General features: G+C 52.5%; 12 protein-coding genes across 12 annotated transcripts in view; 5 read left to right on the top strand and 7 right to left on the bottom strand.

Moving 5' to 3' along the window:
- ATEG_06055 (arylsulfotransferase family protein) overlaps positions 1-281 on the bottom strand; it is a gene marked incomplete at both ends in the record, with an annotated part of 2,295 nt that extends 2,014 nt beyond the window's left edge. Inside the window, one exon of the mRNA XM_001215233.1 lies at positions 241-281. Coding sequence (XP_001215233.1) covers positions 241-281 — 41 coding nt within the window. The remainder of the gene's footprint in view (positions 1-240) is intronic.
- Positions 282-2,200: 1,919 nt separating this feature from the next.
- ATEG_06054 (uncharacterized protein) lies at positions 2,201-3,415 on the top strand (the record flags this gene model as incomplete). Its single annotated transcript, XM_001215232.1, has 1 exon — positions 2,201-3,415. One exon carries the CDS (start codon positions 2,201-2,203, stop codon positions 3,413-3,415), a length of 1,215 nt encoding a protein of 404 aa, XP_001215232.1.
- A 583-nt stretch (positions 3,416-3,998) lies between these two features.
- On the bottom strand, positions 3,999-4,520 carry ATEG_06053 (uncharacterized protein; the record flags this gene model as incomplete). The annotated part of the gene is made up of 2 exons (XM_001215231.1): positions 3,999-4,062; positions 4,147-4,520. The coding sequence occupies 2 exons, from the start codon at positions 4,518-4,520 to the stop codon at positions 3,999-4,001; spliced, it is 438 nt and encodes a 145-aa protein (XP_001215231.1).
- Positions 4,521-5,406: 886 nt separating this feature from the next.
- On the bottom strand, positions 5,407-6,338 carry ATEG_06052 (uncharacterized protein; the record flags this gene model as incomplete). Its single annotated transcript, XM_001215230.1, has 3 exons — positions 5,407-5,546; positions 5,606-6,280; positions 6,332-6,338. The coding sequence occupies 3 exons, from the start codon at positions 6,336-6,338 to the stop codon at positions 5,407-5,409; spliced, it is 822 nt and encodes a 273-aa protein (XP_001215230.1).
- Positions 6,339-7,087: 749 nt separating this feature from the next.
- ATEG_06051 (CocE/NonD family hydrolase) lies at positions 7,088-8,946 on the top strand (the record flags this gene model as incomplete). The annotated part of the gene is made up of 3 exons (XM_001215229.1): positions 7,088-7,650; positions 7,715-8,077; positions 8,139-8,946. 3 exons carry the CDS (start codon positions 7,088-7,090, stop codon positions 8,944-8,946), a joined length of 1,734 nt encoding a protein of 577 aa, XP_001215229.1.
- Positions 8,947-9,632: 686 nt separating this feature from the next.
- Positions 9,633-10,665, top strand: ATEG_06050 (uncharacterized protein; the record flags this gene model as incomplete). The annotated part of the gene is made up of 2 exons (XM_001215228.1): positions 9,633-10,467; positions 10,616-10,665. 2 exons carry the CDS (start codon positions 9,633-9,635, stop codon positions 10,663-10,665), a joined length of 885 nt encoding a protein of 294 aa, XP_001215228.1.
- A 674-nt stretch (positions 10,666-11,339) lies between these two features.
- On the bottom strand, positions 11,340-12,453 carry ATEG_06049 (uncharacterized protein; the record flags this gene model as incomplete). The annotated part of the gene is made up of 2 exons (XM_001215227.1): positions 11,340-11,461; positions 11,658-12,453. 2 exons carry the CDS (start codon positions 12,451-12,453, stop codon positions 11,340-11,342), a joined length of 918 nt encoding a protein of 305 aa, XP_001215227.1.
- Positions 12,454-14,584: 2,131 nt separating this feature from the next.
- ATEG_06048 (uncharacterized protein) lies at positions 14,585-15,158 on the bottom strand (the record flags this gene model as incomplete). The annotated part of the gene is made up of 2 exons (XM_001215226.1): positions 14,585-14,794; positions 14,880-15,158. 2 exons carry the CDS (start codon positions 15,156-15,158, stop codon positions 14,585-14,587), a joined length of 489 nt encoding a protein of 162 aa, XP_001215226.1.
- A 3,148-nt stretch (positions 15,159-18,306) lies between these two features.
- Positions 18,307-19,912, top strand: ATEG_06047 (putative MFS sugar transporter; the record flags this gene model as incomplete). Its single annotated transcript, XM_001215225.1, has 3 exons — positions 18,307-18,400; positions 18,451-19,730; positions 19,787-19,912. The coding sequence occupies 3 exons, from the start codon at positions 18,307-18,309 to the stop codon at positions 19,910-19,912; spliced, it is 1,500 nt and encodes a 499-aa protein (XP_001215225.1).
- A 563-nt stretch (positions 19,913-20,475) lies between these two features.
- ATEG_06046 (uncharacterized protein) lies at positions 20,476-21,587 on the top strand (the record flags this gene model as incomplete). The annotated part of the gene is made up of 4 exons (XM_001215224.1): positions 20,476-20,643; positions 20,705-20,991; positions 21,051-21,267; positions 21,324-21,587. 4 exons carry the CDS (start codon positions 20,476-20,478, stop codon positions 21,585-21,587), a joined length of 936 nt encoding a protein of 311 aa, XP_001215224.1.
- A 671-nt stretch (positions 21,588-22,258) lies between these two features.
- On the bottom strand, positions 22,259-23,004 carry ATEG_06045 (uncharacterized protein; the record flags this gene model as incomplete). Its single annotated transcript, XM_001215223.1, has 2 exons — positions 22,259-22,415; positions 22,475-23,004. The coding sequence occupies 2 exons, from the start codon at positions 23,002-23,004 to the stop codon at positions 22,259-22,261; spliced, it is 687 nt and encodes a 228-aa protein (XP_001215223.1).
- A 591-nt stretch (positions 23,005-23,595) lies between these two features.
- ATEG_06044 (glutathione S-transferase family protein) lies at positions 23,596-24,375 on the bottom strand (the record flags this gene model as incomplete). The annotated part of the gene is made up of 2 exons (XM_001215222.1): positions 23,596-24,154; positions 24,209-24,375. The coding sequence occupies 2 exons, from the start codon at positions 24,373-24,375 to the stop codon at positions 23,596-23,598; spliced, it is 726 nt and encodes a 241-aa protein (XP_001215222.1).
- Positions 24,376-24,407: the final 32 nt, after the last annotated feature.

Genomic DNA, 24,407 nt, shown 5'->3' with positions numbered 1-24,407 from the left:
TCCTCATATCCATGGTTCCCTTTCCTGTCCTGCCACGAGGCAAATAAAGTCTCTTTCCTCTTCGCTTCGGTAGACATCGCCGCTTTCCCGGTACATCGGCCGGATGTCGTCGTGGCGTTGCTCGACCGGAACCGAGTATCTGAAGACTGAATTCATGAGAGTCGGCGTGCGGAGGGTCAACTCATTCGACCGAGTATCCTCCGTCTAGAGGCCTGAGCCCTGAAGAGCAGAAGGGTGAACCATTGGTCCTCGCCCCTCAGATCGGCACGACTATCACACATCTTGCCCCTGACCGGAGGAGTCCTCTTCAGGCACACGGAGGGATCTCTCTGCAGCATAAGGAGTCCGATTGCACGGATCTCGAACAATGACTATCCTGTTTTGGCAATTGCACGGCCTATTACTCCGTACATGGGACCATGATCAGGGACGGGAGGACACCACCGTCGTCCGTGTTGGTTTCAGGATAATAACTAGATAGGACGGAGTAATCGGCAATGGATACGGAGTATTATCCTGCGGGCTCCGTCGGAATCCTGAGAATGGATTCAGAGTGTCGCTTTGGGATGGAAATTGCGGGCATTAGCAGTGCGACTCCACCGGTCAGGGGACAAGCTTCCTCTACTGCGCACTAATCCTTAGATCTCGTTAGAGGTTCCATCTTATCATCGGAGCACCTACGGAGTTAGCAACCTGATACCAGTACTACTGTTTAGATCTAACTGAGTCTGTCATGCGCTACATACATGAAAAGACAAGCTCTGTGGTCCTACATTCTGTGGATGAATAGAAGACTTCTACAGCGAATCCCGAATAAGCCCGTCCCTACTTCCCCACAGCTCGCTCATATATATTCTCCAGTTTTCAGTGTTACTTAAATTAACCTAAAGCAGATTTAATATTGGCATACTTCCAGATCAATTCTGAAGACACGCCGAACCAATTCGATAACCGATCACACCGCCTATCAATATATCCGCAGACAGAAAATTGTCGTGAATACAGTACTGCAAATCGGACCTCGTCCTTAGTTCGCTGCAGTTATGACTCTCGCTCCATCGGATTCTTCTTCCTGTTTTGTCTAACTGATCGTCCAGTGGAGCCAACTCTTGCCAACCATTCGCACTAGGACAGGTCCACAAGGCCCTGAATCCCTCCCCGGTCCCCTATCCTCATTTCCCAGGCTCCATCCATGACGCACGAAATTACTACCTGGGTACTTATTGTAGATATGCATCAACCGTCCCCAAGTGGCCTTGGGATCTTCGGTGTAACCATATTTAGTACCATAGAATGGTGCGAATGATGCAGGCCTCTGCCACACTGGGAACGCATAGACACGAAGTTCTCATGGCTGCAGCCTCATAAGCTGATATCAGAATGCCAAGTGCTATCTGCGTTCATTCAACCGTGTCCATCGGGTTCGTTGAATCTCCAAGGAGACTTCCAGCGATCTAGATGGCTAATCCTGCTATCCGGCTGGTGCCGAAGTCTACAAGCAGTGCTCCGGTATATCACCAGACTTACAAATTGGGAGATGGTAAGAAGCCAAAGATTCATATCTTCCTAAAAAATAGTAATTATGAACAACGGAATATCTTAATGTTTTATCGTTAGCTACATTACTTAGACAGTTCGGGTCTAGCAGTACAGTGGTCAAAGATATACTTTTGGTATCGTCTGTGCTCTGCACGGAACACCACCGCATCACATAAGAGGACCTCGGAATATCTGTTTGTGCCAGAAGATGCCTATCTCTACAACGGCCACCGTTGTCGACGATATATACTCCGTATAATGCTCTTCGGACACCTCCGTGACAGTTGGCGGATCCCCCTCCGATTAACTTCCTAAAGGGGAAATTTTAGTCAATGCCTAGAATCGCCGCATCAACACGAACTGACTAGCTACCTATCTTATACGCAATGGACTGGACTCTATCGCACTCACCATCCATCTTGATCGCTCAACAATATTTGCTTCTCTCCGCACTAACAGTCAATATCCTCACCAAACTCGTCCTTCAAAGATGTTACTTCAACTTCTACAAGGCGTAGAAGCACCCACAATCATATATACAACGACAGCTCTATCGCTTCTCCTCAGCCTCATCGTAACGGCTCTCATCCAAACCGGCAACATCTCCACAACCCGCAGAAAACTGCGCCACCTGCAGCAACATGGGGTCTCCGCCAGTAACATGACAGATCAATATGATCCCAAGTACAACATTCCAGAAGACACGGTCCCAGATGGACCGATTCGCGTCAAGGCGATATACATCCACCCGGTGAAATCCTGCGGCCCAGTCGAGATGCATCGCGCCTTGTTAACGAAGACTGGGTTTCTCTACGATAGATGTTTTGCATTTGCAACCGAGATCACCGACGCAACGGGCTCGAAGTGGCGATTCATCAGCCAGCGCACCAAGCCCATTATGTCGCAGATCAAGACTGAACTATGGCTTCCCCACGACAAGACCAATGTCCACGACCCTCTCGTCCAGGCAGGCGGCTGCGTGGTCCTGACATTCCAAGACCCAGAACCTCCCAGCTGGACAGCCCGACTCGAGACAATCCTGCACACCTGGGACCTCTCATCAAAACCACAAACTACCCTCATCGTCCCCCTCCAACCAACCCCAGCACAAACATCCCGCTTCCAAATCCGCCTGAGAACCTTCGGCATCCACAGCCGCGATGCCCAGGGCCTGGACCTGGGCACCGTCCCATCCATCGCAGCCGCCCTCCCCAAGCTAAAGACCTTCCTCGGAATCCCTCTGACCCAACCCCTCACCCTTCTACGCTGCACACCCGACACACTCACCCGCACGGATCGCAACCTCGCTCCCCTCAGCCACATCGGCACGCCCTCCGTACACGGCTACACCGACCAGCAACCTGTCCACATCAACAGCCTGGCCTCCGTGCACTCCGTATCATCCCTCCTCCCACCAGAGAACCGGCCCCTCAACGCGCTGCGCTTCCGCGCGAACCTCTGGATATTCGGCGCGCCAGCCTTCGACGAAGAATCCTGGAAACGGTACCGCATTCTGCCGCGAACGGGCGGCGGACCGCGCGCGGAGGTCAACCCCACACTGTGCGTGGTGTGTCGGACGTCTCGGTGCACGATGCCGAATGTGGACCCCGACAGGGGGGTTTTCGATGCGGATAGCCCGGCTCCCGGGAAGAAGAGGGGGAGGCCGCAGCCTAGCACGACGCTGGTGCGGTATCGGACTGTTGAGGAGGGGAATCCGGCGGCGCTGGGGTATTTGGGGATGCATTGCGTGCCGGAAGATAGGGGTTTGGAGGAGGCGAGGGGGCAGGGAGTTGGGCTGTATGTGCAGGTTGGGGATGAGATTGAGGTGCTTGAAAGGGGGGTGCATTTGTATGGGTCTACGGGGGGTGACTACTAGCTGTTGAATAAGTGCATAACGTGGCAATAACATGATATCTATGTTCTGGAGATAGGAGCTAGTGTTGAACTCAGTATTCTACATTGCAGATGCTAAGAACGGTCTCCCAAGGCCATTCAGGCCTACGCCGTCGATTCAACGGAGACCTTCCGCTGACGACGAGACTCACGCCCCTTCTCAGACCACGGAAAATGCAGCACAGGCACGATGGAGAAACTATTACTCGTATCCGCCAGTCCAGCAAACGCATTATACCACGCCAAGAACGACCCAAGCAGACAGAAAAACCCACCCGCCTTGCGAATTGTCGTGTTGGGCATACCGTGGGCATCGCGGTGCATGTATGCGATGCCGAGCAGAAGGATCGCCAGGTCGACGACGAAGAAAAGGAAAAAGAAGGCAAAGGTGGATTTCAACGTGCACATCATCATAAGCGTGGTGAAGATGAACCAGCCCTATAGACATATTAGGTTGTCATCGCAGGATATAATAGAGGGAAGGTCTGACCATCAACATCAACGCAAAAGAGTCATAGAACATGGTCGGTTTACCCCCACCGGCCTCGGTCAGGGAGGCCATGATATTAAATCCGCCGGGAGTGAAAATAATACCCACGGAGATCCAGAACCCGCCATACGAGGAGAGAACTGTAGCACCGAATGTGTTTCCTACTGCCATCTCCCTGTCCACCATCAGTATGCATTGAATGCAGGGGCAGAAAGCGAACATACCACATGCCAGAGAGCAGCTGCACCAAACCTCCATACGCAAAGGCAAGCCCGATCAAAATATTCGGCTCGGTAACTCCCCGCACTTCCATCTCAATCAATCCCAAAACGAACGTGCTCAACGCAAAGGCGCACAATCCCAAGGGCGCCGGGTTGGCGATCTTGCGATCCTTGACGGGGCGATAGAGACCAGGTTGGAACTCGCCCCCAAAGGCTGGGAGACGGGTCTCCGTGGGTTGGAGCTGGGCCATTGGGTAGGCATAGTCGATGTGGGTAGATTGACCAGTCTGATGATGGGTGAGGGGAGGAGAGGCGGTGCTGATCTCGTTGATATCGAACTTTCCATCGGAGTCGGCGGGGGATGTGGAGGAAGACATGATGAGTGGCTTGACCTGGACTTGCTCAGGTTTGTACAGTAGCTTCCTGAGGAGACAACTGCAGATTAAATAGACACCGCCAATACTATCCCACTACTCATTGTACAGGTGTAGATTTCAGCATCCAAGCGGATCATACCCACCGCAAGTCTCTACTCCTCCACATGGAAATCATTGGAGTCACCATCATCCTAAACGTCACTATATTGGACGGCATTTTTATCGGGAGTGCCATCTTCCCAGTATGAGAACTACAAGAGATCGACATGGTAGACGATAGTATGGACACTATCCAAACGCGGACGGTCTTGGGGGAGGGACCGGTGGATCGCGGAGCTCTGTGGTGGAACGTCTCCCCTTTTCCTTTTCCCCGGGGTAGATTCTGGGGTTTGCGGGGTGTCGCCCAGCCCAGTAACAATGAATCAATGGATAGACTCGCGACCCTAAATTTGGGTTTTGGAACTGCCGGCGCCGCATGTCGGCAGTTGGCAATCTTGATAACTTTATTTGCTGTCTTGTTCCTGCCGATACCAGAACCGACACGGCGGTGGAGAGCGCAGAGGCCTCTTATAATGAGATGGTGGAACAGCCAAGACCGGCTGTCAGAAGGGCAGAAGGCTGGGCATTGCACAGATGGAAGGACTAGCGAGTGCCATTCTGGATGCTGCGGTGCCTTGCGGTATGCCTAGGCATGTCCAGGCATTGCAATTCACAGCTTTAGCGGTTGTTATGATGGAACTTTATGGAAGCCAGCTCTTCATTGTGTAATGTAGACGTAACGACGGAACTGGGGACATGCAAGTAGATGGCTATGCAACGATAATAGGCCTCCATACAGGTACAGTCGAGAACCCAGCACACATTAGTTCATCAATGAAATCCGCAGTCAGTGGTAATCGTAAACCTCCCGCATCTTGGGTGTGATTGACGAGACAGTATGGGCAAATTCATTCTCGACCCACGGCTTCCACTCCCAGTCAACCCAATCTCTGAATTCCGACGTTCCTCTGTTTCTCCACCGTAGCACTGGAGATATGTATTTGCCAAGGACTTCCTTCGATATTTCCGCATATCATCAGGCACACGGCCGAAGAGAACGTTGGCAAAGTCAATAAAAACCAAGTTTCTGCCGTTTTCATGTGAGAATGTAGCATCCACGATCATCACATTTCTAGGACCCACGGCTTGGAGGAGTATATCCCTCTGATATAGGAGGCTTTCAAGGTCGACTATCGCCTTGAGCATCTGCTGTCGTGTCTGTTGGGAGAAGTTCTTCGGGTTTGCCTGCTGCATCGATGACCGTGGTATATACTCCAGCAGGATCAGTCGAACGGTGCGCAGCTCAGGCCCCTCAGTCGGGATTTCCAGTGAAAAAGAAGCATAAATCTTGGGTATTGACTTTCTCTGGAAGTCGGAAAGTTGGTGATACGTATGCACCTCGTGAGTATAGTGGTTGACGACGCAACGGAAGGGATTCATGTAAGGGCCATCGTCACAATACAGCGGGTCGTACACCTTTGCCACCAGCTGCATTCCCCGTTGGACACCCGAGAATTCAGACCGGGCCTCGACAATAAAGACCTGTGTGTGGTGGCCATCTCCCACTCTGATGATATCCTGGATGTTTAGTTCCGTAGTGCATGGGTCCGAACTGCCAGCCAGCGGAGGGTTTCGTAACAATTTTTTAACTGGACTGAGGCTGTTCCATTCCTCTATTTCGGCCATGGATCTGAGACAGCACTGGGCAGTGATGGGCGTTGCTGGAGAATAGGTATGTTCGCGAACGGTGAATTCCCCAACCCTTAACATACGGGACATCTGGTTTTGGTAGATCACGACCCACGCCTCTGGTGCTGCAGCTCAGAGATTCAAGAGCTCTGATGAGCGGAGAAAGGAAGGACAACGGATGATCAATGCATTGGCAGGTCACGAGACGAGTAGCCGGTAATTCCACATGTTCCCCCGTAATTGCCAAAGCAGCAAGCAGATGACTACGAAGGCAGTTACTAGTCTATATCCCACATTATCGACACGTCCTATGGTCACCGCAGTGGTAACGGAGCGTTGCGGGGATGTCCGCAGTCGAGGGATACTGAATAGTTATATTGTAAAGAGTAACTCCATCAGCACCTAAAGAAAGAAGGATGCTATGGCAGGTAAAGTTAAAATCTAACCTCCCACTCGCTACCTTGCGACCTGGATGGACATGGAGCATTATTCTTTGTGCAAAGGAAGACACGGAGATAATCGAGAGATCTTCCGCTGACATATAGTTCCTGGTATATCCGAGCTGCGGGAGCAGTAGTCGATCATACTCCGCATGTCCTATCGGTATCTGTCTTTCCTTAGTACAGTGGGTTCTCATTGTTCTCTGTCAATTGGTTTCCTTACTATTTACAAACGGAACAAATTAACATCTCGGATATACGGAAATATTGGTCGCTGCAGAAGCGTCACTCGAGGCATCTATTTAAGTGGTCCGATTTCTTTTGTATCTTTCCTATACCACAATCTAAAATAGACGGAAAAAAGACAAACATTACGTGCTACACCCATCTTCGCGCATCATGACTTCAACAAAAGAACAACTTGCCCTGGCCGATAAGCTCTTTCCATGGAGACCCTCTCAAGGACCAAAAGCGGTCTTTCCCACCTTCGACCCATCACATCGCCAGCTCAAGGACACCGACTACGGCATGGACATTGAGTACAACCATGACGTCCCTATGAGGGACGGCGTGAAGCTGCGTGCCGACATCTTCCGTCCGCTGGATCCAGCCATCACTCAGATTCCAGTCGTCCTAGCTGTAACCCCATACGGCAAGCAAAGTCCGTCCGATGTCACCCAGATACCACCGAGCAAGGACTTCGATCCTGGGTTTGACGGTGTCCGTTTTTCCAAGCACAACGTTTTTGAGGGAAGCGACCCGGTCTTCTGGGTCAAGCACGGCTTCTCATATGTAGCTGTTGATGCCAGAGGAAGCTTCGCCTCCGAGGGGGAGAAAGCATCATTTGCCGCTCGGTCTGACGGTATAGATGCTTATGATGTTATTGAATATCTGGGCACACGGCCTTGGTGCAATGGACATGTGGGCATGATTGGAGCAAGTGCGTTGGGGGCTATTCAATGGTGCGTTACTCGACCGCGAGTTCATCCCTAGGAAAAGACTAGTATCTAATTCTCGTCCCTACAGGCAAGCGGCGGCCCTCCGACCACCTCACCTCTATGCAATCATAGTCCAGGATGGGTGGACATGTTTGTACAGAGAGCTGGCTTGGAAAGGTGGTATCATACATCCGAACTTCATGCAGGCTCTCAATGACAAATGGATGTCTCATGGCAACCGCGTCGGTACCCCAGTCATCGACCTTAGGCGAGCCTCGGAAGAACACCCTTACATTGACGATTTCTGGCGGCAGTTCCAGCCCGCTGTCCAGAACATCACATGCGCGGTGTACGCCATCTCCAGTTTGGCCGACAATGGGATTCATACACCTGGCACCATCCGTGGATATCTGGGCGCTTCATCTAAGATCAAGTATCTTGAACTCCATCCGTACGTCTGATAATTCCCTTCCTGCTAAATCATGGGTCTAATAATGCCTCATCGGAAACAGATATCGCAAATGGGAGTGGCAACTCACTATGGAATCATTGGAGCGCCAATTGGCCTTCTTCAATGCTTATCTCAACGGCCCCGACGGCCACTTAGCGGCTTCGGTTCAATTCTGGCCTAGAGTGAGACTCAATGTGACCGAAAAACACAATGCTGGGACATGGCGCAGTGAGAACGAATACCCCATCGCCAGGACTGTCCGAGCCAAATACTACCTAGGTGCGGGCGGACAGCTCTCATCGGCTCCTTTCCATACCTCTGACGCGACTCCCGCCTCCGTCTCTTATGTTGCTAATAGAGGCTCCGTCTTTTGGCAAACAAAGTTCTCCGAGCCGACTGAAATCACGGGAACTTCTCGTCTCCATCTCAAGTTGGCAACCACCTCCACCGATGCGGATATATTTGTCACGTTACAAAAGCTTGATCGGGACGGGAACATCGTTTACTTTCCCTACCACACATTCATTAACGATGGCCATGTCGCATGGGGGTGGCTACGCGGCTCAAAAAGAAAGCAGGCTCCTAAACAGTCCACGCTTGGTGACGAAGTCGACCACACATACCTAGAGGCGGATGCCGAGTTCTTACAGCCCGGAGTCCCTGTCCAAATGGATATTGGCATTCAGCCAAGTTCGACTCTATTCAGAAAGGGCGAATCTCTGAGACTCGTGGTTCAGGGGCGAGATTTTGGTGAGTACAGTCCCGCCTGTGACATCCCTCGGGCGGGATCAGGTATCAATGGCGCGGATACCCATTTGGTATTCCTGGATGGAAGCTATTTAGAAGTGCCATTAGTACCAAGTAGCTAGTGTCTAGACAGCCTGTGGAGATTCTGGCTGCGCAAGCTAGCCAGGTCTGTACTTTGGTACTCCCATAAAAAGTAAGTGTAGAGCCAATGATCTCCAAAGTACGATTCTTTCCTTCGCATCGTCAAATGTCTGCAGATAGATAAAATTGCCAACTTCGCTCATGTAGACTTTCTAGATTGAATGCAAGTGCGACGGAATAGTCCCTCCGCCAATTCCGCTTAATACTGTGTGGATTTCCAATGCACCACTTCGGAGCGGAATTCCAGCGTCTCGCTCATACAGTCTACCAGGACCGTGGAGTCTCGGCACCGCCGTTTTAAAGAATGGGGTGGTCCGGACACTATCTATCATCCCGACCTGTACCGTTCTCGTCCTACTTATTGTGCTTGAGGATACTATCCTATCAGATGTGTCTGCAGAAACTGTGACCACCGCGTCGACCTTGTTGTGTCAATATGTCAGCTGTGGCTAAACTCCACATATGCCCAACATGCGAAAGGGGTTTCCGACAACGGGGCCACTTGCAGCGTCATATGCTCTCGCATACTGCGGTGCGACCCTTTACCTGCAGCAGCTGTGGTCGTATGTATCGTCGGTCTGATGTTCTAAAACGACACAAAAGTGTCTGTTCGCCAAACCAAATTGCGCCTGTCAGTTGGAAAAACAGCTTGACTCTGTCTGAAGATATGCCTTGTGCCCAGGCCTATTTCTGCGCAGCTACAACCCAAACCTGCCACACTGGAGAGGAGCAAACGCACTTCCTAACAAACTATGTACATCATTCCAGGTTCAGCAGTGGCATGCTGGAATTCGCACTCCATCTTGATGACACTTATGTGGCCCAGTTGGTTGGAGAATCCAAGAACTTTGTTCAAGGGGCCATGTTTGCGGATGTGTCGCATCACTCAGATACTGCACCGCCTCAGGGCTTCGTGTTCTTTAGACAAGCCAGTCTTGTCTATCTCCTAGATTGTGGAACCCTGGAACAGAGAATACTGTCAGAACTGAAAAGAGGGGTGTCTGGTCAAGGCAGACAGAGAGAGGTGCTCTCTGTTGTCTCCGCAGACATTGTCGGACTGATCAAGAAGTCCACGCTCTCAGCTCCTGACAACATATTCAACCTTCCCAACTGGTCATTCGCTACAGAGCAAAGATGCCTGCGATTCTTTTCGGCTGACAATCTTCGAAAGCTCTTGGGATTGTACTGGGCGTCCTGGTACCCAAACATCAATTTATTGCACCGAGCGAATTTCGAAAGAAATCCGCCCAATTCGGTTCTAGTGGCAGTTCTGGCAGTTCTTGGTCTGCTCCTGCTTTCCTTTCACAAGTTTTCGCCATTACTAGCAAGCCTCGCTGACCATTTAGCAGGGGCCTACGTCTCTTCCGATCCTGCAGACAACGAAGACGCCCGATTCTGGTCTGGTCCTGTTGAACTGATAGTTTTTCCACATTCTTCTGTTAGATATCACGAGACTACTTCCTTCCGAGTTGAACATTCAGGGTCTTCAGGCCGCACTCATGGTGTGTTTTTATCAGTACTTGGAAGGCACAGACTCTACTCAAAGACGGATTTGTCTCGATCAATTCCCGGACCTTGTATCAGTAAGTGGGATCAGCCACTCTGGGTCCGAATCCTTTTCAATCAATCCACTAATCCAGGTTGCCTTAGAGGGCCCGCGAGGTGGGTTTCTACACAGCCAAGCATCCGTCCTACGATGAGCAGAAAAGAGACGAGTTCAACTGGAAAGAATTTGTGAAAAGAGAAGAGCTGATCCGGTGAGGACTTTGCATGACCGGATTGTACGATTGATATTGACCCGGTTTTTCCCAGATTATTCCTCGGCCTTTTTCTACTCGATGCTGTATTTGTCATGTTCGAGAATCTCTCCCCTCAAATGGATTTTCCGGAGTTGACCATGCAGGTGGCCCTGCCAGAAGCTTGCTTCCAAGCAGCCAGTGCGAACGAGTGCTATGAGCACCTGCAATTATTGGCGGAGCCCGGGGGCCTTCCATGGAAGATATCCATCTGTGAGGCACTTCAAATGCTCAGTCGAGATCAGTTGGAGCTACGAACACGCGTCTGGTTCTCCACACTGGATCCTTTGAATTTATTTGCCTTGGTATCAGGCACGTCCCCCGGGTGCGAAAATTCAATTAAAGAGTTTCACAGGGAAGCTAACGAAATTACACCAAGGTATCCATATTATGATTTTCCAGGCTCGAAAATTGAACTTTATTTCACCACGCGTAGAGACGCTTCAGGCCGCATTGCGAAATTGGAAGGAATATTGGGAAATCCTCGCATCGTCCTTGAAAGTACTCCAGAGATCCGCGGTCCGAAGCGCCGATGAGTTTGATTTGGATAACATGTGGCGCCGAATCGGATTCGTCCGTCACTGTGATGAGTTCTGGTTGCTTGGTTCTCTCATGGTCGACGACCTGGTGCTTAACTTGCAGTGGCAACGAGGCCCACACTCCGGCCTAGGGCTTGGAAGCGAAGCAGGTTCAGATGTGCCTAGCCAGATCATGAAGTGGTATCAGCCGCTGAAAGTTGGTGATATTTGAGAAACAAAGCTCGTTTTAAGGGCGATGACATCTGTTCTACTGGGGCACTGCAGGCGCCTGCGTACCACACAAACCCATTAATATTAATTCCGCAGGCCATCAAACAACAGAATAATTCGAAAGCGAATTGCGCAAAGTTGTCATACTACACCATTCCTCTTCCAACGCTCCCCTCCCGCTAACTTTATCCGTCTTGAATACCCGAGTGAAGGGCCGAGCCACAGTGGTGTGCTCGAAGGCTTCGACCCAATTGCGATGGACCTGGTTACGCAGGTAAAGAGGCATTTGAATAATGGCGATGGGTTTCGAAAAGTCCTTGCTGTCGAGGACCACTAGGTCGCTTCTTCTCTGCTTGACCCGCTTAATCATCGACAGAACCCACCCGTCACCTTCGGCGCTGTCTTTATTCCGAGGGATGAAGATAGGCTCTTCCACCAGGCAATCGTCACCAGGCTTGAAATATTCGATGGTTTTGGCCTTCTTGTCGACTTTTGACAGCGCATTTAGGCTCACCGGCATAGGGAACCCGTTTGGTGGCAGGTCAGGAACGACCACAGGAAGATAGATGATATTGTAGTGCCGGCCCATCCGACGCTCGTCGATACGAGGAAAATCGGAAGCCACATCAACAACAACTTCCGGGTCCGGAATCGTGCTCTGGGTCGGTTTGGAGAGGTCCAGCTCCCAGCACACAAAATCGGCCTCTGGGATCATGCTGAAAGGCAGGGCGTCTTTTCCTCCCCATAATGGAAACAAGTTGGCGAACACCCTGGACGTTTCGATATAGATCTTGCCTGCAGCACGCTCAAGCCGGAGGCGCTCCGTATCCACGTATCGGGTTTTGAGGTCGAATTTGCCGTCGTGGATGCGGAATGCCGACATGTTCCCGTCTCCTTCGATCGGGGGGTTGCCCGGCATTAAGGGGTAGAAAGGATCAACCATGATGCGGTAGAAAGTCCCATCGACCTCCTTGGAATTTCACCGAGCACAACAAGGTCGGGCATCTCACCCTCAACGCGGCCAGGTGCCCCCACCGACGCGTGTCCCACTGGGACCCCCCAGACGGCGGTCAGTCCAAAATGCTCGGGGTTTGGGGGAGCCTGGAATGGACTGGCGACGGCAGCAGAAGACATGTTGATAATACAGCGATTCAGGGGACTTTGGCAATCAATGCAGGAGCTTGAGGAGGGCTTGGGAATTTCTCACGGATATCCTAGTGGCTTGCTAGATATTTGTAGGTAGACATAGTGCGTGAGGTCCAATAACTACAATCACGTTGTCAGCGGACGTCAGATTCATTTTCCGGTTTACAGATTGATTGATTTGATAAGCCCCGCAGATCTGCCCCCCGCATAAACGATAACTCTAATTTCCCACATGCCGCAAAGCTTGTCTGGCCATTCTCCGCAATAGGTCCCTTACAACCATTTGGTATCCGACAACACAGTCATGGACGTTTCTGCTCCTAGGCCCGTGAGCTCTGATTCTGGTCATGCTTTCTCGAAGGACCCCGCTCGGGGTCTGGGGAGAGCCCACCAGAAACTCTGCTTTCCCACATCATGATTCTAATCACCTTGGCTATCAATTGCCGGTAACTGCACAAGACCTTGGAGATGCGGGGAAGGACACCTGTCAGCAACAATGATTAATCGGAAGACAGTGCATTGTATACCGAGATTGGACAAAGGACCTAGCTGTACCGCTGCACGAAAGGAAATGTCTTGACAAAATCATTTCTAAGATCATGTCGGCACCTTTCCACGGCAGTCCAAATCCTGCCCTTTACGTATAAAGGACCTGATTCCCCGCCGATTTCAGTCCCTTCCATCAACAACCACAAAGTCTACAGCTATTGAACATAGTTTGCTCCCCTCCTTGCCACGATGACTCACCCCGAGATTGCTGCGGAGATTGACCGCATTTACGGCAACTCACCGACCAGCCACCGCACCACGGACCTGAAAAAATCAAGAAATGCCGCTCCCTGATCGAACTGTTCCTCGAGACATTCAAATACAAGAACTACAAACGCACGCGAGAACTGGTCCATCCCGATTATATCCAAACACAATGTGGACGTCGGCACTGGTGTTGACTCGATCATCGAGTTTTCGGAGAAGACCTGGAAGGAACACGGGAAAATGCCCGAGTTGATCTACAAGCGCATTCTTGTTGATGGCGACTATGTCGTCGTCCACCTCAAGGTCGAAGTGGGGCCCCACGGCACGAAGGCGCTGGAGTACTTGCGCTATCAGAGCGGCCAGTTCACCGAGCACTGGGAGGTTGTTGCACCGATTTCCCCGCCAGAGGAGCATAAGAACTCCAATGGGGTCTTTTAAACATCTTCACCCAATCTATTGGGTACTGGGTCACGATGATGCTTGGATGTCGATTGGTTGGAGAGGCCTGTGTCTGTTCTTCGGTTTTGAGAGCTTTCTTCTGTGATTACGTTCGTTCACAATCAAGACCCAACGGCACCCCAGCCAATAATTATGTTTTAGTATGCTCATAGCAACATGGTATTTTCTTCTATCATTGCTCGGTTCTCTTCGCGTAGTGTCATCGGGATGAATAAATCCAGTCGAAACAAAGATGCCAAGTTAGTAAATATCTGGTATCGGCGCAGTCATATCAGATATGCATACTGTGCTTGTGAGATCGCGGTATTTTGAGGACTAGGAAAAGGAAGGGAGGAGATTGGTGAGCGTAGATTCTAAACCCCTGCATCAATAATGTACAGATCGGAACCCCTGTTGGACCAACGTCTGCAATACTTGCTTAGTGATGCATCCTCAGCCACGCACCGTAATACTCATGGTATTGTTAACCCCAAATCCGACTATGCTTGTAGCGCTGTTGAAATCGAAGCGCCTTCTCGCGGATCGCAACACATATCAAACTGACTGTAACCAAGGATCGTCCAACAGATCCCTTGCCGATTCTCTCTCCTCGTGTTTCCATTTGAGCATCTTGCGCATAAATTGGAGAAAAAGCTGCTGTGGTTCACCCAGCAAGAATCCCTCCAGTTTCTCCAACGATATAGAAGGGATCTCAACGTTTCCCTTCCAATTTCCTATTTCACATCAGCAAAGCTTGCTGGTAGATCAGATCTATAGATACCTTCGCCATCGAAGAAATCGGTCGCGTAGGCACTGTTCTGTATCAGTTCTTGCGGTGGTGGTCCCATAATAGCAATCATTTCGGCGAGATGATGAGCATCAGAAGGTTTCTTTTCTGAATCTTTGGCGTAGAACAGATGCCGTTTTTGGGACATAGTCCATGTCTGCTTCACTTGTTAGCTGAGGGACGTTCGTCACTGGCTGGAACTGCCTAAGTATCAGATGGATCCTTGTCAGATGAAGGCATACCAGCACACCGACATTCCAGATGTCGACCTTTTCGTTCCAAGGCATCTGCAAGAGCACCTCGGGAGCGCGGTAAATGTACGGCTGGATATCCCCGGAGTACGTATTCGACCCAAAACGAGCCTGACCAAAATCGCACAGTGTAGGACGGCCATGTTGTCTGGTTTTCTTGAGTTTGCGAGAAGCATAGATGACGCGGTCCCCGTCAATTTTCCGCGGGCTAGGATTGGATTTCTCTTTCTCTTCGAAATCGGCTAGAATGGAAGCATCTTCGACGGCCATCATGATGTCCTGTTCATTGATATCTGGGATAGCTCGGTTAGGAGGCCTTTCTGCAATGAAGATTGGAAGTCATACCCGTATGGACGATTCCAGCCTCCGTATGAAGGTAATCCAAAGCAAGCAGGAGATGCATTAGGGTCAGCTTGACTATTTCTTCTGGGAGTACCTTTTCCCTGAGCTGAGTGCGAAACTCATACATACTCATTCCCAGAGGGGGATGAACAAGACATGGGAATGTGCCCTCGGCAGAGGATATGTGGAAGCTATCCAATGTTTTGCGGATAAGCTTAACGCCCGCATGATTTGCTACAGTGAGGGAATTCAAATGGCGGTAGGCTTCTATCTCTCTTGGGCCTTCTGACGAATTGCGCTCAAATACTTTCAATGTGATATATGTGTGCTGCCTAGAATACGGTGAGTCAATCGGGTCGCTGCTCGTTTGTAGGGAAGGTTTACTGTTGGTCGCGACACAGCCAAACAGTGGAATATGCGCCATAGCCCAATTTGCCTATCACCCGATATCTTGATTGAAAGACTTCGCCGATTTTGACAGGATAAACGTCATCGGGCGAGTACCATGGCAGGGTTTCCTCCTCAATCTTCTCGGTTGGATTGAGAAGAGGGAAGCTTGCCTGAGAGAAAGCGCATAGTAGGGATACGCGACGTTGAAATAAAGGACGCCGGGTCCAAAGTTGTCTAGACAGGCGGCATGGCAGGCAAGATGTTGAAGCCATGGCGAGAAGCCGGTGACTGACAGGAGTACTCTAACGTTGAAAGGAATGTTGCAGGGGGTGACAGGCCCAGTCACATGATCTGTACAGTCCTCTACGGGAGAATATGACACCTAACATTGCAGAGAGATATACTCGGTGTGGAGAAAAGAGGTCAGAATGGTCAATTTACAAGATACATTGCAGGTTTACGGAAAAAAAAAAAAAAAAAAAACAATGACTCTTCTACATTCGCGAGACACTGCGTCAACCAGAATGACTACTAGATCACACCACCAAAAAGCGACAACGCACTAGTGGTGTAATATATGGCTGTGGACGTAGTTTGACATCTCTCCAGAGTGTGTGAGAATGACGTTTGAGCGTTCTCTTGAAGACTTGTGCAATAGTGGTAGTTGGGCCATTGAAGTAGGACATTCTGCAGTCCGAGGCTGTGATCGGTATAGTTGTGTTGTTAACGTGAGACTCACCTGCGACTGATGTCGTGTTGTTGATTCGAGAGAGTTCAAGATATGCAGCTGGCCTAGTAACGAGGCCGTAGTCACGGCGAACAAGCTCCTATCGGGGCAGGATAATTTCAGGGCTTCTTCGCTTCATGCCAATCGTGACCACAAGATTGATAGACGACGAGAGAGTCTCGAGCCAACCGTGTGCGCCAAGTGCAAGATATCCCGACTTCTACCACAAAACTTGGCTTTGCGTGTTGTGACGCCTGTGTGCAACAGCAGTTAGCCCTCCTTTGTCAAATATATTGTTGTCGAATCGAATTTGTGTGCAGGATGTAGTATGAATTTTGCGATCAAGATTCTCGTGTTTGCATTAGAGAAGAATCAACCGGAATTCCTTTCTTGCGACCGGTCGATACTTAGACTGGATAATTGCACCGGGCGGACAGACGTGGACAGGGAGTACTGATCGCGAGTTTGGTCTTGCTTAAGTGCTTGTTGACGTTTCTCCTGCTGGTGATGAGCGGCTACAGCTACAGATTCTCCATCAGTTATGCAAAGATATCGTCGGATTCCGATTCTCACTCAACCGAGAACTCTGAAGATCAATACTGACATGATCTAGAGACAGCCCATGGCGGACGAGAAGTGGGAAGGCCAGGAAACACTGGCTGTAAGAAGAAGCTCCCTAGGTATATAGAACCTCCCTTGATGTGGCTGTCCCCATTCAATGGCCTGAGCCCTCCCCTGGTGAAACCGCGACAGATATTGCTTGAAGTCAATAATTCCTTAGCGTGTAGATCTAGGTATACAGTGAAAGGCTCCTTTAAGATTGACCATCTATTCTGACTAGGGATAATTCGCTCGCTCGCATAACCTTGGACTAGAAGTATATTCACAGTGGCCTTGACAACTCTGCGGTCGCTTGCTGCGTTCAACTGCAGTGATTATCCTCAAAGTAGAATAGGGCTTATTGCAAAGTCAGTCTCTTTGAAGCTCCTGATATTATACATATATATGATTTGAATGGAGAAACGGTCATGGGGAAGACCGCTAAGTTGCTTCACTCCGGCTCAAGGAATGAATCCCCTCAGTCCAACCCAGTAATAAAGGTCGCCTATCGGTAATCAACCCTGGAATAACGGTCATGTAGGGCTCTAGTGAATTCGGGCACCATGATTCATATCCAAGTAGTAGTTACATCCCACGTAGGGTGAGTACCCCAGATACAACTCCCAAACGGGTAAAAGAGCCGACGAGATGTCGATCGTGATTGTGGATTGCGGGGTCCCCGACTTGCTGGAGACACGTAAGCATAGAACTATGGATGATGGGTTGTATATAACACCCCTACAATGTTTGCATAGGTTCTCATGAAATAATCCTCGATCAGTCAATTTTATCCAGAATCATTTCAGCTCTTATACAGCGTGCATCTCCAATCTCGGGCCAGTTGCCCATATCCGACTCGTCTCATCACGCCATCCACGTAATCGGCTCGCCATGTGCAGCCAACCATGTGCTCCCATGCACCACCAAACTCTGCTCGAAAAGATTAAATAGCATTGGATCGGCCAGCGACAAAGCTTGAGATGCCTCGTCGGCCGTCGGCTGTTAGTAGCATTTCATGATTCAGTGGGACGGGACCCAGAGAGCGGTGGCAGCTCCATGAATGAGAATAGGGGAAGCAGCGGGGAAGAGATGATGCAACCTGCACGATGAATGCGAAATCATAGATAGATAAACAAATATAAGCCAGATAAATTTTAGAATCTTATAAAGACGGTGTGTCCGGAGACTCGGTGAGTTGATACATAATTGTACATAGATGCAGTGTGAGGTGTCTTGCCTCCCGATGACTTCATGATCAATTGCATCAGTCGGTTGTCTCCCATTTAACTCTAGCAGCACCGTTCTCCCCATTCCATTCATTCACTTACCGTCATTGTTCACAACTACTACTCGACCGCCATGGGCCGCAGACTCGGGCTGCTCCGGGCCATCTACCTGGTGTCCGCCAGTTGCATGGGCTCCTTTGCCTTTGCCTTTGACACTGGCGTGATTAGTAGTGGACCCTCATCCCGACTCGACGACGACAGCTAATCTCCCCGACAGGCGGCGTCCTCACCCTCGACTCCTTCAAACGCGACTTTGGATACTCGGACGCCCAACAAACCACCGTCAACTCCAATGCCGTCTCCATCCTGCAAGCCGGCGCCTTCTTCGGCTGCTTCTTCACCATGCCCATCGCCTCTCGCTTCGGTCGCCGCATGGGCCTGATCATCAGCTCGCTCGTCTTCACCGTCGGCACCATCCTCCAGGTCATCAACTCAGGCACCCTGGCCACCTTCTACGTCGGGCGGGTCGTCGCCGGCCTGGGCATCGGCGCCGCAACGGTGCTGATCCCCATGTACGCCGCCGAGATGTCGCCCAAGGAGTTCCGCGGGCGCCTCGGCGCCTGCTTCCAGCTGTTCTTCGCGCTGGGCGTCATGGTCGCCTACTGGACGACGTTTGGTGTGTCCGAGACGCAACCCGACGCCACGAGGCAGTGGCAGATCCCGCTGGGGCTGCAGCTGCTGCCGTCAACGCTGCTGCTGGTCGGCATGTGCACGGTGAAAGAGAGCGCGCGCTGGCTCGCCGCCAAAGGGAAGAAGGACAAGGCCTGGGAGTCGCTGCGGTGGGTGCGCGGCGGCGACGACAGCCCCGAGCTGCAGGCCGAGTTCGACGAGATCCTCGCCGGCATCGAGGAGGAAGCCCGTGTCAAGGACAGCTTCACCTGGCGCGAGCTGCTCATCCCCGTCAACCGCTACCGCATCTTCATCGCCATCACCATCCAGCTGGCCGCCCAGCTGACCGGCAACACATCGCTGGCGTACTACGCCACCCAGATCTTCGAGTCGGTCGGCGCCGGGTCTGAGGCTAAGCTTGTGACGGGGTTTTTTGGCCTGGTCAAGGTCGTCGGCGTGTGCGTTTTTCAGCTGTTCGTCATGGACCGCATCGGTCGCCGCGTGCCGTTCATGGCGGGTGCGGCCGCCATGGGCTCGTTTATGCTCATCATCGCCTGCGTCATGGCCACCCATCCCGTCACCCAGGGCGGGGCGTCCGCTCACGGAACGTCATCGGCGGGCATCGCCATGATCCTCATGGTCTACTGCGAGGCGTTCTGCTTCAACATGTCGTGGGGTCCGCTGCCGTGGCTGTATGTGGGCGAGATCTTCTCGAGTCGCACGCGAGAGGTTGGTGTTGCGACGGGCGCGGCGTCGCAGTGGATCTTCAATTTTATGATGTCTCAGGTGACGCCGCATGCAATCAAGAGCATCGGATGGCGGATGTTCCTGATGTTTGCGATTTTCAACTATGCGGTGGTGGTGTATTCGTGGTTCTTCCTGAAAGAGGTATGTCCCATAACCTGTCGAATAAAACGATGGACGCTCCGACTGACACTTTATAGACTTCCAAGCACTCGCTGGAAGAGATGCAGGCGGTCTTTGGCGGCGACGAAAGCCATCACAAGGAGGTCGAGGCCGAAACGGGGAAGATGGCCGAGGTTGAAAACGCCGCGGAGCGTGCTCGCTAAATGAAGTCATGAACCATGGAAATGAATGCGCCACAAGATATATAACTCTAGAGCTATATTACGGATAGCCTTTGTTGTTAGTACCTCCATACAAAGAGACTGGAGGCAGTAATCTGGAAGCACACGACCGCGCCACCACCACACTGTGCGCGGGCCCAATACGAGCTCCGGGAACCGCCTATTGTACCTAGGTTAACCAGTAGCCCACCTCTAGTCCAGACTAAGCCAGGTTGACTGCACTGGCCGCTAAGGCTGCCAGGAACGGAGTCTCCTGAGCACAGGCATTGGCCGGCGTGTCCGGCGCTACATCCTGCCCCAAACCTTGGTGTCGTACGACTGCACGACGCACTCGAGCCAAGCGCAATTTGTAGAAACTCCAAGCGATCAAGATGCACCCCAGACTGGGGCCCGCGTGGGGTCTCCGCTTGAATGAATCTGCTGCGGTCGGGGTTGACATTAATAGCAGCATCTCGCTCAGGGTATCGCCGACCCGCCTTTCTCTATCTAATTCCCACCCCTGGATCATGTCGCCCGAGCTACAGCTGCACGCGATTTAATTCTAGATGTCTTCGCCCGCGTCCGATCACGTCAGTCGGCCGTCCGACCCGGATAGTCTGGTGCTGGAGGCATGGGGGCAGGGGTTGATGGTGGGCTCGTTGGTGGTGATGGCCATTATTACCGTGGCCAATATGAAGCGGCGCATCCTGTTGCACAAGTTGATTTTTGCAGAGGTACGTCCATAGAGTCTGCTCTCAGCTGTCTACCGGTGCTGGTCGCTCACAGCTGTGATAGTTGATCCTCGCGATGCCCCACGGCACCTTCATCTTCCCCCATGCGCCCACCTACGGCTGGTATCTATCCTGCACGGCGATCGGCCTCAACATCTCCTGGAGTCTGCATAATGTCATCGCATGGATGAAGAACCGGCCGTTCTTCTCGCGCCGCGTCTCCCTGTTCTACATCACCACCGTGCTGCTGGTCCAGCCGTACTGGATCCTGGAGATCTACGCCAACTTCGCCTACTTCAACAACATCAACCGGATCTTCCTGAAAACGCGGCCCCTCGAGCCTCTCTTCCGGTATGCCCGGCCCTGCCCTACCCAAGACCATATACAATCACCTAATACTGACGACCCAGCGACCCCTGGTGGGTCTTCACCACCTGCTCCCTCTTCTACACCATCAAGCGCGAGTACGGCTTCAGCTACAAGGAGCTGATCATCGCCAGCCCGCGCTTCGGCATCATGCTCGTCTCCATGTGTCTGTCGATCGCCTTCATCGTCGTCGACACCTGCGCCGTGCTGGACGTCTTCCACAGCCGGCGTCTGCCGACGGGCGTCGAGCCCTTCTGGAAGGTAACCCAGCCAGCCAGCCAAGCCCGTTTCCCCTCGCCCCGTTCTAACCTCGCCAGCTCTCCTTCATCTTCAAATGCCTCTGCGACACCGTCATCCTCGACGACTTCAAGACCGCCCTCGACGCCCTGCGTCTGTACTGGTTCAAGCGCCGCGCCCAGCGCGGCGAGATCTTCCTCCCCGGCAGCCAGTACCAGGCCGTGCCGCCGGCCGCGCGCGACGACACCATCGACGACGACGCCGAGGCGCAGCGCAGCGGCGGCCGCGCCCTGCGCAAGATCGACTCGTCCGTCCCGCGGGTGTACGCGCGCGAGAACGTATAGCCCTCCCCGGGGAGGGGCTTCTTGTATCTACTTAATCCCTGGCTTGCCAGTCGTACACACTAACGAGTGATGAGTAACGTCCGCGTCCTAATCATAATAGTATTCAAAGTATAAAACCCCTCCCTCTAAAAGTATTCCCGCAAATCCATCAAACTCGCCGTAACCTTATTGCTCTCCCCGCCCAACACCCCCGCCCCATGCACCAGGAGGTACCGTCCCCCGCCCTCCTTCAGCACTCGCAGCGCGCGCGTGTAGCTGTGGCCCTCGGGCGTGGGGATCTCCGTCCACTCGCCCTGGCCCAGCTGCCGGTTGATGAAGACGGAGCTCTGCGTGCCGGACCCGACGATGATGGTGCCGTGGCGGCCGCCGTACGGCGTCCACACAACGTACGGCGACGAGGTCGGCTGCGTGCCGCTCGACACGACGAGCTTCTGGTGCGGCGCGGACGCGATGTCCTCTGGGTCCGTGGTGATGCGGTAGTACAGCGGGAAGGAGTAGGAGGAGGTGTTGAAGAAGGAGCCGTATTCGTAGACGTAGAAGTAGTTGCCGTTGGGGAGCTGCATGCCATTAGATATCTATCGAGTATACTGTGGGATGGGTGTTGGGGATGTACCTTGGTGAGGATGGGCATGCCCGGGCGGTCAGTGTAGGTTGGGTATGCGCTGCGTCTGTCAGAATCCATTTTCATAGTCCCCGGGGGAGGGGGCGTACACATCGTCCACGACAGGCCCCCAGTTCAGCAGGTCGCGCGTGGTCTGGTGCACCAGTTTCTGGCCATGGGTGGTATTCGCGCGCTGGTCGGAGTAGTAGCAGATGAGGGTGCCCTCGCTGCAGCATATCGTCAGCACTCGCCCTTACATGACACAAGGTAAGAAAGGGTAACATACTACGCCATCAGGAACGGCTCCCACACGGGCGTCAACCCATTATTCGGGATCGCCTCTCCGCCGGCGGCGATATGGCTCACAAACTGCCACGAGCGCCCCTCATCCCGGGACGCATACAGATCGATCTGCGTGGACGACAGATCCGTGGGGATGCTACTCCCCGCCAGCAGCAGCGTGCCGGCTGGGAACTTCCCAATGCGCTCCGGCAGATGGTACAAGAACGGCTGGTAGCGCAGCCCGAGCCCATTGGCCGTGTCGTGGACCTGCGACAGCTCGGACCAGGTCTGGCCGTGGTCCGTGGAGCGATAGATGGGGAAGTAGACGGCCGGGGGCTCGGGCGAGTAGTTCTCCCAGGTGGCGAGGAGGTCGCCGTTGGGGAGCTGCTCGTTGCGGGGGTAGAGGGTGCGGGGGATGGTGTAGTTGCTGGGGGGTTTGAAGAGGAGGCTGTTGTTGTAGGGGGTGATGGGGGCGGGACGGAGGCCTGCTGCTGCGGTGAGGGCCGCGAGCGGGAGGAGAGTGAGGGCTTTCATTCTGCTGGATTGGGGGGCTGGGAGCTGGGATGTACATGCTGGGATGTTCAATTGACGTTTTTATAGTGTGCTGGGATGGGGATGGATGCATCCCGCCGGAGTTGTGCTCGTTCTGGCGCATGGCGCCAAGTGCCGGCGGATTTCCATCAATCACTAGTGGGCTTGTATAGTTCGATGAAGTTGCCGAGGTCTATGAGGGGTAGTATGTGGTGGGTGAGGATGTAGGTATCAGGTTCAGATGAATTGAGAGGAATTGGGTAGAATATGTGTGCAATTCATGATTGCTGCAATTGATCATCTACGAAGCTGTGAAGCTAGGGTCAGGGATACAGCATGTGAAGATCCGTGCAGGTTAGCTCCATCAACGGAGAAATATATAGTTCGGAGAAATTCCAATTACGGGGATGAGGACTGGAGTGGCGGAGTTGAATACGATCTCTACCAGAAATTGCATGACTTTCTATACATAGATGTAGATTGTAAATAGACGAGGACAGGAGGTTCCTAATTCCCTACTAGTCTTGGAATAATAACCCATTGGACACGCCCTCAGGGTTACCACATATGGCAATATACTGCGCATCTATCTCCTCAATTCTTCCTCTGCATGAAAGGGACGCACGCCTCATAAACCTCCCTATAACCAGGATACTTCACAAGCCTCTCAAACACGCCCTCATGCACCGTCTGTGCTGACTGCAGCGCCCCCGCAATGAAGAAATCCGTATAACTCGGCCGCGCGCCCAGGATAAACGGACCCTCCGCCTGATGCGTCAGCATGAGCTCCCCCACCTCACGAATAGCGCCGTCCACCGCAGCCCAGGCCTGCTCCTCCCGCTCAGGATCGAGGAGATCTTCCAGCGGATGGCCGAGGGCTGCCTCGCGGGTGCGCCGGAAATACTCCTGCGCGCGCGGCGACAGGATGCCCATCTCGCGCGGCAGCACCGACGCGCCGAAGGCTGTACTGACGACCTTGCGGGATTGGGCTTCGATCTCGCGGCCCAGTTCCGAGGTTAGGGGGACTGCGGGGTCTGGGTAGGTTGATTCTAGGAAGTCTGCGATGCGCGCGGAGTCCATGATGTGGGTGTTTGTGGGGAGGTGGTGGATTGCTGGGACGGTGTAGGTGCCCGAGTCGCTTGGGGGGATGCCACTGGTCTTGGTTAGGGAGTTGATGAGATGAAGGTGCAATGATCAGGGGGCTTACAGCTCCTTCAGCGTGGGCTCGATGTCTGGGAATTCGAGGAAGACGGTCTGATAGGGGATGCGCTTGTAGTTCAGCATCAGGCGGATGCGCCAGACAACGGGCGAGAAGCAGATGTTCTTGGTGCAGGCCAAGTCGTACAGGATGATCTCGGGTTTGGATTGCGACATGATTGCGATGTTACTAGATGAGTAGGGTAGAA

This window comes from Aspergillus terreus, genomic scaffold, assembly GCF_000149615.1.
Source record: "Aspergillus terreus NIH2624 scaffold_8 genomic scaffold, whole genome shotgun sequence".
Taxonomy (NCBI): Eukaryota; Fungi; Ascomycota; class Eurotiomycetes; order Eurotiales; family Aspergillaceae; genus Aspergillus; species Aspergillus terreus.
Note: the sequence above shows the minus strand (reverse complement) of the source record. Positions and strands in the feature narration are given on the sequence as shown.